The sequence below is a fragment of the Calliopsis andreniformis genome, chromosome 6, assembly GCF_051401765.1.
Source record: "Calliopsis andreniformis isolate RMS-2024a chromosome 6, iyCalAndr_principal, whole genome shotgun sequence".
NCBI lineage: Eukaryota > Metazoa > Arthropoda > Insecta > Hymenoptera > Andrenidae > Calliopsis > Calliopsis andreniformis.
In genome coordinates this window covers 5,181,325-5,197,274 of record NC_135067.1, presented here as the reverse complement: position 1 = coordinate 5,197,274, position 15,950 = coordinate 5,181,325, and the positions used below count along the sequence as shown (strand labels likewise).

Genomic DNA, 15,950 nt, shown 5'->3' with positions numbered 1-15,950 from the left:
AAACAATTTTTCATTCATTTTCATATTTATTTTATAATGTTTTCCTCCTTCTAGTAGCTCTCACTACAATTTTACACTAACATCACTCATGCATGGGAGACAATTCTTATACGTTGATTGTAGATAGCATGAATTAACACAATTACAAGTAATGTTGTATTATATATTATTAGCATTATAGTATAATTTATTTAGTAAATAATTCTGTTCTAAGTTCATAAATGATTTTTTATTAACATGTTGATTCATGCATGGGAGACAATTCTTATACTTTGATTGTAAATAGCATTAATAAACATAATTATGAGTCAACATGTTAATAAAAAATCATTTATGAACTTAGAACAGAATTATTTACTAAATAAATAATATTGACATGAAACGTAGTTTTTACCTATAAAAAGTTATCTTACTTGAATAATTCATTTAAAAAATAGCTATGCGTTATTTGCAATAGATACTTTTCGTGTCCTTATTTAAAGATAATATTATAAGATTATAATTGATACTTGAAGAGAGTTCTTTAAATAAACTCAACAATTTCGATATTTGACTAACAAAATGTTTAAAATAAGAAAAGTTATATTCACCAAACTGGTTCACAGTGATAACTCAAAAATCTTATTTCTTGAATTGTGACATTTTTAAAATTCATGCGCGAATATTTTCATTTATAACCCGGTCAACGCGACACGTTATCGCTCGAAGGTGAACGATATTCGCGTCACTTTGCAGCGAATCGTTTCCGAGAACTCGTTTCACGTCGACCAGACAGATCGACCGTCGAATATTGAAACAGTGTCGCCTCGTATGGTCATAGGCGTGCTTTATCTGTAAATCGCCAGTTGCCGTGACTCGTTAAGCTTTCTTGTAGCGAGATGCAGGCCGAAGAAGTTTCTTGTCGTCGCGGCGAAATTTCTTCGAGCTGGCTGTATGCTCGAGTGGGTGTACCCGATAATTGCGGGTGGGCGACGGAGCGCCCTGTTCCTAAAATATTTTTGCTGCGCGAGTTGCCACCACGAGAGTTCTTATTGACGTTATTTTACGATATAGAAGTGGATTTAAAATGGTAATCATTTTTTTTTAAGGTAGGTACTCCTAATTTCGCCAGTACAGTAGAACGTCGATTATAGGAATTAATATTAACTTCAAAATTCACGATCAATTCTCTTTTTATTTTTGATAAACTATTACTAATTTTAAGTGATAGTTTGAGGTTTACTTGAGGTCTTTGTATAGTTTCATTTTTAGTACCCCAAATACCCACAATTTTAAATATCAAAGATCGACGAAAATTCAGTTCGGATATTCGATACTCTACTGTATTCTCAAATTTGCTATCCATGAAAAATTCATTAACTTATAATTAAAATCGTAAAATAACACTAATGTAAGATTTGTAAAGAGACTGAATGAATTGTCTTTTCAGTTTGACAGATAAGCTATCAGAATTTTGTTAGACCAAGTTTAGCAACCCTTTCCACTACGATATTGAGAAATTGCTATACCCGAGGTATAGTAATTGTGTCAGCTGCAGCCTTTCATTATCTTGTTCTAAGGTCTCTAGACCTCTGGTCATAGCTCTCGTCTGCGACAGAACATGTATGCGTCAGATAAAATTCTAAGCTTTATGAAACATTCGATAATTTTACTACATATATATTTAGAAATATAAAAATATTGTACAATATTTTAAACGTTAGCATGGCGAAGTTGGAGTCACCTATCTTATTAATTCTTGTGTACTCTTCAAATTACTATCATTTACAAATACAGAGTGTTTAACAGCAGTTGTCAGACATTTTAAACGACAGAATGACAGGAAAATTAAAAATGACATAAAATTGTGTGGAAGATACATCGAGGTATGATACGTTGAGCTGTGTGCTAAGATACATCTAAAATGTGTGTGACCTGGGTTATACTATTGGCTCATTTTACTGCAAATGCTGCGCCTGATCTGAGTAACGCATCTCCACAGTAGAATAAGTTACAAATCAGACACATTTCTGGTGTAATTTAGGCGCACCTTTAACAGCTATTATAAGTCAGAAATACAACATCCTAATTCTAGATTTTTATTTTATTTTGACATGCAGAATCACCTTTCAAAATTTCGAATACTCGATCCCTCTATGCAATCGAATTAATTTCTAGCGCCTAAAATAGTGGAAATTGTATTTTTATACAAAACTGTATATTTTAAATATTATTATTACTAAAAGTCAACGAGTTTGATGTAGATTGAGTTCTTACCGAAGACATCGGACGAATAGCGTATTATCAGAACATAGTATTTTTATTTTTGATGGTGTATAGGGAGTATTTGTCAAAAATCCTTTTAGTCAATAGTACTTTTTTGTAAATTGCTTTTTCGTAAAAACTTGATAGAAAACAATTTTCTGTAACTTTCTGTAACCTAACCCAGACCTAACGCCTTTTGAGATATGATACCCCCACATCTCCCATCTCCCTTGACCAACTCTTTTGCAACTCTAACAGCATCAGTGCTTTATATACAGAAACTACCATATCAAATTTCGTGAAATTCTGACAACCCAGTCCAGAGATACACAGCAAAACTGACTCCACGTACATACTCACACATACACATATCCATACAGATAGAATTTAGTAATCGATTTTTTTAACTTTTTTGGACTCAGGGAATCTCAGAACGTCGATAAATATAAAAAATCGAGAGGGGGAGTGGAGGGGAGTCGAAATTTGACTCATAACAGTAATTTTCCTTTATTGTTATATTATATTGCAATAGTCGAAAAATAAAATTAAAAAACTAAAAAATTATATTTCAGGTGAAATTCACCCGAACAATATAAAAGGTTTGAAACAGTGTATGGACATCAATATAATACAAGGTAGAATACTGACATATTTGCTAGTGTGATATTAAGCCATTTTTTTAAGTTTTTTAATATAATAATATTAACATACTATACTAAGTATTAATTAGTAAGATTTTTTTAAGATACGTGTGTCAATTAATTACTCATAGTGTTTCAATAAATATAAACATATATGTTTCTGTCTCAGTTAGTGCGCATTTGAATGTTTTACTATCTCCCCAGTTAATATGCTTGTCCTAATTAACGTTAATTATTTCTGCTACTGACTTCGTTCAGCTTTTCGCTGTTATTTCAAACCCCTTGCAAAATAATTTTGTCAGCGAAGTGTGCTTAACAATTATGATTTTTATCACATCCAGGCCACTTCAATACAGTTTTCGTCCAATAAAAGAAAATAAACATTAAGTGTAATTTCCATACGATATTCTAATAGGAAATATGATCTTAAGATAATACAGCATTCAGTTGATAAAATTTCCAATCGTAAAGTATTTGCATATTGAAGATTCTATTACATGTAAAATTATATCGAGTGACTTTGAGTTAGATAAAGTAAGTGAAGTGGCGTCGACATAGGGAAACAACTGACAATGAGTGGTAGGTGGTAGAATATAGAGAACTCCTCATCTGTCAGTTTCCTTTTAATTAAAATTTGCAATGACATAAATGACATACGTATATACACGCTAGGTGACAGTTCTTGTATTAAAAGCATAAATAAATGAAATATCAGAAATAGTTGCATTTTTTTATGACACTTTTTACTTTTTCCATAATAATAACTTGAATTAAATCGCAGAATATTGCTCGCAGCAAGGTGCCTTTACTGTGTATCAAGGTAGAAATTATTCAACAATATGCAAGTTATTTTCACCAGCATAAATGAATTCCAGAGGATGAGGGCGAAGGGATTTGAACCATTGACTTTCAGCGTATCAGGTGCTTGCTTCGTCAACTGCAAAGCCACCTTTTGTTAACGCTTGCGTTTATGTAATATAATGAAGGTATATAATTTTAATTATGCTCGAAGGCAAAATTTTTATTGCATAGACACTAATGAGTGTTGAATATATAGATACATTATTTTATACACTGAATCTATACATGTAATTAAAATTTGTAGGCAGCTTATGATTTTTTTGCAATCAAATGCTTCTAAATTTATTAATCTCGAAATAGAATTTGATTTCAAACATCATGTCTGAAACGTTTCAGGTACTTTATTTCTTTGAGCGTAAATAAATGACAATTGGTGATGCATTCACGGCCGATTATAGGAAACTAGACTAAAATATTTTAAAAGCTAATTTAAAGTAGTAGCTAAACGTTAAATTGAATGCGAACATGGCAGTTTTTTTTGTATCGTTCCCAAGCCACAGCTTTTAACGAAATGAATATATCTTCGATTCTTTTTATTTTTAATATTTTTTCAAGACTAGCCTAGTTTTTAAAAATAAAATAGTATGCTTTCATGTCCGTATTTTTGCTCTAAAATACGACCATATTTTACAATATGATCTTCGAGCATCTTCATATCAAGAAATTTCGTATCAGAGTGTGATGAAAAACGTCACATTTCAGAATGAGGAACATACAATTTTTCTACCTTTGCAAGAATGTCGCGTCGTCTTTCGTTCATGTTTTCGAAAGTATGCGAAGAAGTCAGATATTGTATTATGAATATAACCAGAACGTGGCTATGGATAAGGAGACTGCTTATAATATGATGTATAGAAGGGAATGTCGTGAATATTCTCCCTGAGTTTGGAATTCCAAATTTTCCGAATTCAGAACTCGACTTCTTCAAGTATTACAGTTGATAGATACAAATAGAATTGTGTAGGTAGATACCTTTAAAATTGTTAAGTGTATAGATTTCATATACAAGATTTTATAGGGATCTGTTTATACAGTTACATATACAGGATGTTCTATGAAAGTCTGGTCACCAAATTTCAGACCTTCCTTTAATTTTACAAAAAACGATGTTAATTAACAGAGTTCGTTTTTTTTTCATTTTTTTTTTTGTCTCTAGTACCTACTATAGGCACTTGATTCATCATTAAATTTCAGTACAAAAAAAAGGGACAACTGACACATACAAATTCTACTTTACAAAAGTTAGTCTTAGAAGTTAATTTACAGAAGTTAATTAAATAATACACAGTTCGTTAAATAATAACAAATTCTTTGGAGTTGGTCAATAATACATCAACATACTCTCTATTAGAATACCTTGCCATAACTTAATAATTAGCAACAAACGAAACGAAATGAACTGTTAAAACTAGTCGAATCAAGTATGACTTTTATCAGACATCGAGCTATCTGAGTATTTCCTACAGTATTCTATCATTATTAATGTTTCTAAACACTAGCACGGACAGGAACAACCGATAATAGAATACACAATAAGTAAGTCGCATTGCGTAGTTGAGCAAACTTTAAATTTGATTTTCTCGAAAACGAAGTCTCAGATGAAAAAATTGTATACAGTTTTTCCTTATTTTTTTTTATATATAATTACGTCCTGGCGGGGTGTACTATGATTTTTCACCCACCCTGTATAACATTTTTTCCTCAGAATAACCCTTCAATCATGTTAGCAAGGTTTGTCAGTTGAGATTTGAAATACCCTGTAAAAGCAGCTCCTAAAGTTTCTAACGCCTCTTGTGAAACACCCTGTATACAGCTTAAGTTCTGTTAAACAACGTTTATTGTGAAGCTTAAAAACATTCCAAGCGTTTTGTGGCATAACACCCGAAGGATACTCTGTATCATCACACTAAAGAGCATCAAAACTGAAAAGCAGTAAGCTCCATGCTAGCCTCACAATTTCGATGCGTTTGAAACACGATCGAATTAATATCGAGTTGAAAGCTCATTTGAGTTAATAGCCTCTTCACGTGTTTGCAGGATCAATTGAAATCGTTTGCAAAAACTATCGCGGTATTCGTGAAATGTTTCACCTTCCCTTTATTACGCTCGCGTACAGGGACTCTCAAACACGCCGACGACGAATCGAATATCGGTACGAATTTAGCCTCGGTATGAGAGCCGACCGAAATCGAGGCATTTTTCGCATTCGCGTATCGGGCCACGGGTCAACGAAAATTGAAACGTGCCTTTCATCCGTTGACGTGAACTGAACTCTCGCGTACGAGATCGATTCTGTCCCGTCAAAAGACGGATCGCGAACGAGTCCCGTGCAAAAAAGCTGCTGACCCTTTCTGGCCGCATTGTACCCAGCTATATTCTCTTTCGCATGAAAGAGCTAAATTAATTCCACGAAATTGGATCAACCGACCGTTACAGCAGGGGCTGCCCTGTGGGGTAGTCATCCCTCGCGATAAACGCGGGGCAAATGTGATTAGCGTCGCGGTTTCATCGTGCTCCGCGAGAAAATATCATGAGCGTTATTTGCCAACGAGGTTATGCAGACCCCATCACGATTTGCAACAATGAAATATAATGAACATCGAAAAATGATTTCTCGGTGCTCAGACCAATCGATGGCACAGTTCATGACATGGTCGCAAAGTATCTATTATTTTCGGTTAAGGGACTTCAATTTATGATTATAATCATTCTGGACCTGAGAGATGTATTTAGAGCTAGAGCTAAAGATAGACTCGTGCATTTTTTTTCAAAATTAAGTTTCTTACGGGATCTCACTGTTTTCTTTTCATTTTATTGGAATAATAGGAATTTAGTTAAGTTACGTTATAAGTGAAGGAAATTTAATAGTATAAACTACTTCAAATACTATGTTAAGAAATGGACACTCATCCATTTGTTTTTCGGCTCTCCTGAAAAATAACAAAAAAGGACTTGGGACACGTTGGTTTTCAGGTATAGAATTTCTATAATCCTAAAAATAATAAGAGTAATGCGTTTATATTGCTTGAAGGGTACTCGGGATACGAGGAACACTCACGGTCTGACCATTGACCTTTTCTACTGCAAACTAGAAACATTCTATTTTCCATCTTTACCGCTCAAACATCTAAAACTATATTAAAGAACTCTCGTTCTCAACTAAAACTCAAAGACAATTTTACTGTACAAACAATTTTATTCTATATTTTCGACTTGTTTTTTTTACCACTTAATTACCACTATTACCACTAGTTCTAGAACGTGCTGTATTGTCTCAAAGTCTAGGTTAGGTCCTATTCTCCCTTTTTAGCCGCCCCTTCCCAAAGTCAATTTCATTTTATCAAAAGTTTTATTCTATGTTTTCGACTTATTTTTTGGTATAGAATTAACACCAATTTTGGAACGCTCTATATTATCAAGATCAATGCCCTAAGAAACGTTATGTGCACACTACAAGCTGCAGGTGGAAAAAAATACGAAGAGCTTTGAATAAAAAGTTCAAATACAAATTCAAAAACGTCCACTTTATTTGCAATAACTTAATACTTAAACTAAAATTCTGGTAGACAAAATTTAGTATTCAGATCAGAGTCACTAAGAGAGCAATGAGACTTTAGAGATATGAGTCAGAAACAAAATTTAGTACTAAAACACAGTCGGTCACTCAGTACATAATTATTATCTTAAACTGTTATTTATGAGAAACACAAGTCCTAATCAACACCTTAAGTGGTCTCTTAAGGAATCTTAGATAGCATATAATGCAATATTTAAATCTATAAACTGTGACAAAGTGTGCCTAGTATCTCTAATATTCAGAGAAGAAGTCTGTAGTAAACCTCTACTGGATAGTCTCCACGCTAAGTTCTTCAATATTATTCCAAAAACGAAGAATTGTTAAAACAACACGGCAAAAGATAGAATTAACATGTTCCATTCGTTCTAGGGATACTCAGCACAGCGAGAATAGCAGAAAACAGGCAAAGTAGAGTGACCCATTATGCGGTCAAACAACGTGGAAGTAGTACAAGCTCCTAATTGGGCGAACAAGTGGAATAGCTCAGCGGGAAGTCGACATACAGTCAGGAAAATGGAGCCGTACGAGTCGGATGTTCTGGAAGTAGTACAAGTTCCTATTGTATCGAGCAAATAAAACACATGTTCGAGAGGAACGAGCCTGTTCTCGATAGACAATGAGAACGCAAAAGGAACTAATATTGTTCGTAGAGATACTGTCAAAGCGACAAAGACACCTTCCTGATTAAGCAAATAGACTATTCCAACTCCACAACTGATACCGTCAAGAACCCAGTTGCTGATCAGTTTAGTATTTGGATATATATTCTTTTTCCTTTTTCTTTACAACTACAAGAGGCTCAGAGGGAGCCTTCCAGTAATTTTGATATATGAAATATTGTTGTGAGCAGGCAAGACTCTCAGCAGAGTCTTCTTTCCTCCTGCGTCGTTTTCTTTGTGGTTCCTTGTGGAAGTTATTGGTCTGTCATTAAATCATTTGGTTTACTTCTTTCAAGCCTTCGTGTGCTATTTTTAGCGTTGAATAGCTCGTTTGCCAGTTCATTCAGGTGAGATTGCACTTTATTTTTATGTGATTCGGCAACATTTAAATACATATATGAAATTTATTTTGATAGAAATTTGTTCTAAGAAATTAATAAGTAATTGTTACCTATTTTGATATTTATATATGAAATTTAACAGCTGACAGTAAGACATAAGTTATTGTTGCCTATATATGTTTTACTTTAAGAACTAAATTATGATTTAATTAGTATTATTTTCGCATTTTTTTCAATAACACATTGAAAAACTAAAAACAGATTTATATGAATAATATGAAATTTTTTGAATTTGGTTAATTTTTTCATGACTATGTTAGAAAAACCATGCTTCTTACTCATAAGTGACCAGGAACTGGGTCCTTGATGGTATCTCTTTAAGAGAATTTAGAGTAACAACATTAAACTATAAAAGTATTAAGGTAAACGTCACAGTACCTGGACGCTTAAAATATTACATGTCCCAGTAAGTAGACAATCTAAAATTCCATGTCCTGACATTTGAATTTCGTTCTAGTAACTGAATATATTTACTATTTGACAATACTTAGTAATTTTTTGTTCTCCATTAGATACATTATAATTTAAGCTTAAAATTAAACAAAATTAAAGTTACTGTTCAGCTACTGAGACATTTACTTTACAGGTCTCCAGTGATAAAGGTAATGGAATATTTTAATGTCAAGCCGACGTTCATTCAAGAAAAATAATCCTGTACGCGAGGGAACATGCACCAAGTAGAATAACCTTGTGGTTAGTCGGACACGCGACGTAGTAAAACGTATTCGTGACAGATCGGGATCGTTTTGCTTGTTTTTGGGGTAACGGAGCCCAGTGGAATGATCTCATGCACGTTCAGATGGAGTCGAATGAACCGCGAACGTGATCAATACCTCTTAAGCAGAATAATCCCAGGCCTGTGCAAACACATTCATAGAATGAACTCCGTATTGCGATCGATAGTGATGCAAATAGAACAATGTTCTACTTTTCCTAACACAAGGTGTAGAACAATTCTATACACAGCCGGACGCTGCAGAGAATATCGTAACCCCGTGAGAAAATAGTCGCGAGTTGGTAACATAAAATTGTCAAGAAGAGTGAAAGAAAATTTCTATTTGCGAAATTACAGAATTACAATTAATAATAAATCATTATCTTGTTTAAAAATTGAATGACTTAATTTTTTTAGTTATTTTTGAGAACTTATTTATAGCAATGTAAAGTGCAGAAAATGGATTTTTTTTTTGGAAAAATAGAGGAGTTCTGTGATTTATTTTAAAAAGGGAGTCATTCAATTATCTGAAGAATTCGATTACTCAGTTTTTCTGGAACTAATTAGTTCAGATAATCGAGGTCCTACTGTATTTGAAAAGACTATCGATCGTCTAGTGGCAACAGCTGGCTCAGAAATGTACCTAATCCCACGGTTGGCCAGCCGTTGGTGCAGGAAAAGTCGGATATTTGCTCGCCCAAGCTGACAAGTGAAAGAAGACCATACATCATCGAACTACTGAGAGAACAGGAAGCGTCTTCCAAGCGACTGACACACGCGAAACCCTTCCTAGTGCTCCCTTCTTGTGGCTAACGATCACTGCAAACAATGCCACCAGAAATAGATCTTCAAAAGACTTCCCTTTGATTTCACTGCATAATTAACCATGCACACGATTTTCTTTCTGGATTGTTTGAGAATCAGACAGTTTACGCAGATTTGAAGTAGTACAGGTTTTAGATATTAACCTGTATTACTTATTAATATTTTTGTATTATTACACATTGATCAATTTAGTATTCTTATAGAGAATTTTAAATTCATATTAAAAAATATTAAAAATTAAAATTAAATTGTTGGTAGACTCGAAAAGAGCATAGTGTTTAACAAATAATAATACACGCACAATTGTGCTAATTGGAGAGATGTTGCAAAATCTCATACATTAATACATGAAGTTTTTATAAGGTAGTTTTCGCTGTTTTTATTTTCATTCTCTGTTTTTGCACGTCGCTTTTTTAACATTATCTTTGGCTCATTTTCCAATAAATGAGCTTCAAAAGCAAAAATTGGAATTTGTAAAAGCAATAATGAACCCTGCTGATATTTGCATGAACTAAAAATACTAAATTTATATTTTTAGCAGCTTCTACTATATTTTTTTCAAATATAAACTCATAATACCCCGAGTATCTGTATAATAAATAATAAGGACTTAATAACATTATAAATTTCCTTAAGTACTCCAAATTTTTTTTGAAAGAAGGAATGCAAAGAAGATTAAAAACGAAATACATAAACACTTATTTAAAATGAAAAAGTGATTTTTAACCCATCCTACGTAACGGTTCACAAAGTCCTCAAAAATTATTCTAGGTTCTAAATATTGACCTATACTACTGCATTCTCGTGCTACGCATCAACGAAACTCTTTAAAAAAAAATTCTGGGACAGTAGAGATAACTGTGAAGAATAGACGAATGCATCCGGTAATGGAAACAATATTTTGACTCACCAAAAATGGTTCCCACGCTGTTGGCTATCGCACCGGAAACGGCGCCATCCGCGAGGGCGTCGAGGCAAGCGCTAAGAGCGCAGGCACATGCGCTTGTACCTATAAGGTACTCCAGTACCATGTTCCATCCAATAATGAATGCTATTAATTCGCCTACTGTCACATAACTGTACATGTATGCGCTGCCTGTCGTGTGAGGCACTCGTACTCCAAACTCTGCGTAACATGCTCCTGCGAAATGAAAATGGAAAGACGAAGCTGGTGATTTGATATCAGACAACATTTTTTATTATACGAAGTGGTCCATTTAAGTAAGGCCAACTAAATAGCTCTTTGTCTAATTGTGATGATATAACAAATATTTTACATGCAATTTGAATAGTAATATACAGCAAAGAATGTTTTTTTCAAAGTCACAATTGGAATAGATATGTAGAAGTCTCATTTAAGTGGACCGCCCTGTAGTATTGTAATCAATAGACTACAGATGTTTATGTAAATTTCTTTCTTCATAATCACATTTAAAGGAGTAGTACAAAATAGTCGAAATAGTACAACGTGTATTTAACTATTGATATTGAGTACATTGTGGTATATTATATGAATTTTGTACTTTTTGGGGTACTAGAATTTCTCATAAATGTATAAAGATCCGCAGCTAGTAAAACATGTTAAATTGAATTCCTTGGTTTCCTGTACCACAGCGATCAATTATTTACTTTCCCACGTATACTTTATGAAATATTTTCCCAACTTCCAGACGGATCAAGAATTTAATAAATACACGACAGTTAAGAATGCGATAGAATATCAAAAATGTCGGTGAAATATCGATAAAATATTCCACCCTAACGCGAAAGCAGCCGACACTATGTCATAGAAAGCATGTAATAAATCTTGAATGAATTTCATTACAGTGATTGACATCTTGCCATACGCTGTGTCCCTTCATACTTGCTGGCGCCAAGCCAGAAGGTTCATTTACTTGGTGAGGTTTGATTACTTGTTTTGCTCTATTTTGGAACATTTTTGTCAGATAGGTAACAGAATACAAAATCAGTTTCTATACATACTTGCTGTATAAAAGGATATAGAGGGTATGTCCTAGAAATAGGAGGTGACCAAACTTTAGCATCGTATTATATTCTTTCTAAAACTGAGTCTACACTACATGTACACTACACTACATAACATGTAATGTAGATCCAGCTTTAGAATAAAGAAAGGTCATGTAAACATAGATTTAGAAACTCTTCCAATTCGAGATGTTGCATGTAAGGGAATTTGAAATACACCAGAACGTTTTGAACATCATCAACAGTTTCTGAAAAGTCGATACCAAGCTTATATTACTGCACAAGAAAATTATTTTCAGCAATTTCTTTAAGTATGTTACGAGTATTTCTAAACTACATTGTCACAAATAAAAAGCGTTTATATCTCGAAAAAGAAGAGTTTCCGAACTTATTGTAAATTTTGGTCATTTATTTCAGGGGTATTCTGTACATACTCATATTAGGTTATCTCATAAATATTGCAAATATACGTATCTCCTATTAACTTCTGCCATAATTTCTTGTCTGTCTATTAATTATCTAAAAAGTGTAATGTATAACTTGTTTATAAAAATATACATCCATTGACAATTTATGATGAATATCTATTATCCATAAAAATAATATTTGATTATTTGACTGTTCTAATATATTAATTTTACTTATTAATTACGAATGTAGTAACTAGATATCATAAATTTTAAAGGGTAATTTTACGAACTAAAATAAGACGAAATTGGAGAATGACGAAACTGTGTTTAAACTTCATTTCCGAGTTATGAACTATTACAGACACCTACTTAAATATGTACGTGATATGTGTCTGATTGAAGTTACTCTACTGACGTATTCTACTGACATGGCTGCATCTGACCTGACTAATCCACGCCTGCAATATAACAAATTTCAAGTCAGACACGTTTCATGTAACTTTAGACGTTGTTCTGACAATGTAATAACTTTAAGACGAAGCCCCAATCACAATTTTGTTCTTGATTTTTGTTTTATTTTGCTATGTAGAATTGCCCCTTAAAATTTCTGATAACTGTTGTCGAACACCACCCCGTGTTTCATAATTGTACATACAGAATGCATTAAATGAAATGTTACAAGTTGAGACAAAGTGAGCAATTATTTCTGATGAAATAGTTCCTTTTGAAGTAACCACTAGGGAGACAAAAATACTCTTATCTTATTTTTCTGTCCGATTTATCTCTTTTACATCTTGTTTTTTTATCTCTGATATTTGTGCTCCCAAAGAAAATGTCTTTTAACACTGTATTCAGCCTGCCTGGTACATATTTCATTTTGACTACATGCGTTAAGAATCCACAGCTAGCGAACGAAAATGTTGTCCAATCTAAAGGTCAATTGCCTTAGAAAAAAGAAAGATATAGAAGGAGCATTTCCAATTTTTGTGAGAAAAATTTGTGCAAGTTCAACATGGGGATTTGTTGACAATTTCAGCTTTCTTTCAATAAATAAAAACAAGGCGACTATCAAAAAGCTGTCAGGTTAAATTGGCAGGACTGATTGAATTAATATGTTTACTCGTACATATATCGGTATTCTGTATATAAATTTAATTTTAATAAAGTTGGTAGGATTGATCTTGCACAAACTATCCTCAATAAAATAAGTTGAACCAAGGGAATATTCTTTCTATAGCCTTCTTTTCTCTAAGCCGATTACAGACTGAGATACAATTGTTGGAAGATATACATATCGACTGTCTTCTTATCCGCTAGATAGAAAAAGAATGATTATCGTTGCCGTCATGTGTTTCCAGCGATTGTATCTCAGTCTGCAATCGACAAGATTGTCGTTCACAGATTGTCGACAGTTTACGCTTGGCCTAAACCCATCTCAAATTTTTTCCTTAGCTTAGAAGCTTAAAATTTAGCCCTTAGTATACTAAGGTATGGTGATTAACGTTTTTTACCAAGAGGACTCCTAAGAGACTCCATTAAAACTTCATCTGCTTACATTTATTTTCATTGTTTCTTTATTTTAATATGAATCCTATTTCATGTGACACAAGTACCGATAAAATTGTAACCTTAATTACAGTTTAGTCTTATTTGTTAGTTCAGTCTTGCAAGATTTATTTCTCTTGTCTTTTCTTCTTCATTTTTATGTTCCAATAGAAATAAAAACTAAAATAACTTGAATACAGTAATATAAAATTAAATAACACACTACAAGGCAAGAAAAGAAAGAAGAAAGATAGTAGAAAAGAAAAAAGAGAGGCATATTTATGTATTATCTTTGTCACGAATATAAACTGATGTTTTTATTACACGATTTTTGCAAACGAAACGTTTACAAATATGACATTTTATATTTGGAAGGTATGGGGTCGTGATGGAACCGCCCTTGATATATTAAAGGATATGGGGTCATAAAGGACTCCATCTATTGGTATGCTAATTGCAAGCGTTAATACAAACTACTATCAACAACTATCAATTACAGTGGTTCCGCGTTAGTTGACCGTGACTTGGGACCAGATCTGACCAACTATCGCGGGAGGTCTATTTCTAAAAATTTTCGAGTGTTTTCTATCTCTTCATCTCAGAATGGGTAAATAGGTACAGTAAAACAGTAAACCCTCTTATAACGCAGGACTTACATAACGCGGTTTTCATATAAGACGTAGCAAAAATTGCGACGGGCGATAGTCTTTAAACGCGATGTCTCTATAATATGTGCATTTTTACGGTTGAAATTAATGGGGAATTTCCGTCTTTTCAATATAACATGAATTATTCTGATTTACACTTGCTCCGAGTTTCTTATAACGCGGTACGAATTAATCGCGTTATAGGAGGGTTAATTGTAAAGAGTTAGTTCGAGTGAGATATCGCTATCCGACACAAGCTAAAATAATGAGTAAAGGGTCTCTTTCAGGGAAATCACGCTTATTTACTTCAACACTCGCAGAGCTATAAATAAAAAGAGTCTTTCTTAGACCCTGATCTTTCTATACTAATATTTACGTTAAAAATGTTTACTTTTTTATTTCTGAATAATTAACCGAGATATACATTGTAATATTCTGAAGCACACCCTTTTTCACAATTTTACGTTAAAAATATTTATTAGAAAAGGACTAGGTGTTTATTTTAATTCCTGGATGAGAAAAGATCCAACAACCGCGCTGCGAGTGTTAAACTCATAACGCTGAAGACACTTGAGGAAGTCACTTCTAAAAAGTAATGGCGATGTCGATAACCAACTAACCCGGAGCCACTGTACTTCTGAAGACACCTGTAAAAAGAACCTCGAAACCATAATGCTTTCGTCAGCGTCAAAACGTTATCAGACGCAAACATGAATAAACGAGGCTGCTCAGCGTGACACCGATCTGACCGAAAAGAAAGAAGCGTTCGGGTGACAAGCGATTTCTATCGTGCCTGGAATGCTGTAGAGCTCTATTATTCCCGAAGAACACGGCGGATCGGGCATATCGCCAGCAACAATGGAAACGACACCCACGGAAATCCGATAGAGATACGATCGCAACCGGTGCACTTTTGTATCAGAACCAGAGTCTAGGACCTCACAATATAACCGTCCGTGCAGTGCCACGTTTCAGGCTGGCTCGCGTGTCTCGAGCAACACGGAAACGCCTCGACTCCCCCAGCCCACCCCGTAAATCTAATCCAACTGTTATTTTCCACGGTGTGGCGCCGAGGTACCCGAAGACGCATCCTTTCGTGCTCGTGTCTGGAGAGAAAGACGTATGGGCGGACGTGCGCGCTGTAACGATGGTCCACGCGCGTGATCTCGCTGCTTCCGGTACACCCGAGATGCGGAGGAAACAATAAAATCTATGGGAAATTCCTTGGAACTTGCTACAGCACGAGAAGCGAAATACTTTTGGGAGGAGTACAGTTTCGTTAAATGAGTAGAAATAAAACAGAAATCTGTAAATCGGAAACTCTTCGATGTTAGTGTGCTAAGGGACTGTTCTGGTCTATCTATGTTCTGGCCTATGTTTTAAGGCTTTTTTGAGAAATTTTTTTTAAGAAATCGAGAAAGTGTTTTTTATTAAGATTT

At 34.0% G+C, this 15,950-nt stretch overlaps 1 protein-coding gene across 2 annotated transcripts in view; it reads right to left on the bottom strand.

Annotated features, from left to right (window-relative positions):
- LOC143180337 (solute carrier family 7 member 14) overlaps positions 1–15,950 on the bottom strand; it is a 101,248-nt gene that overhangs the window by 33,832 nt on the left and 51,466 nt on the right. For both annotated transcript variants that reach the window (XM_076379997.1, XM_076379998.1), the window contains one exon: positions 10,834–11,064. In XM_076379997.1, coding sequence (XP_076236112.1) covers positions 10,834–11,064 — 231 coding nt within the window. The remainder of the gene's footprint in view (positions 1–10,833; positions 11,065–15,950) is intronic.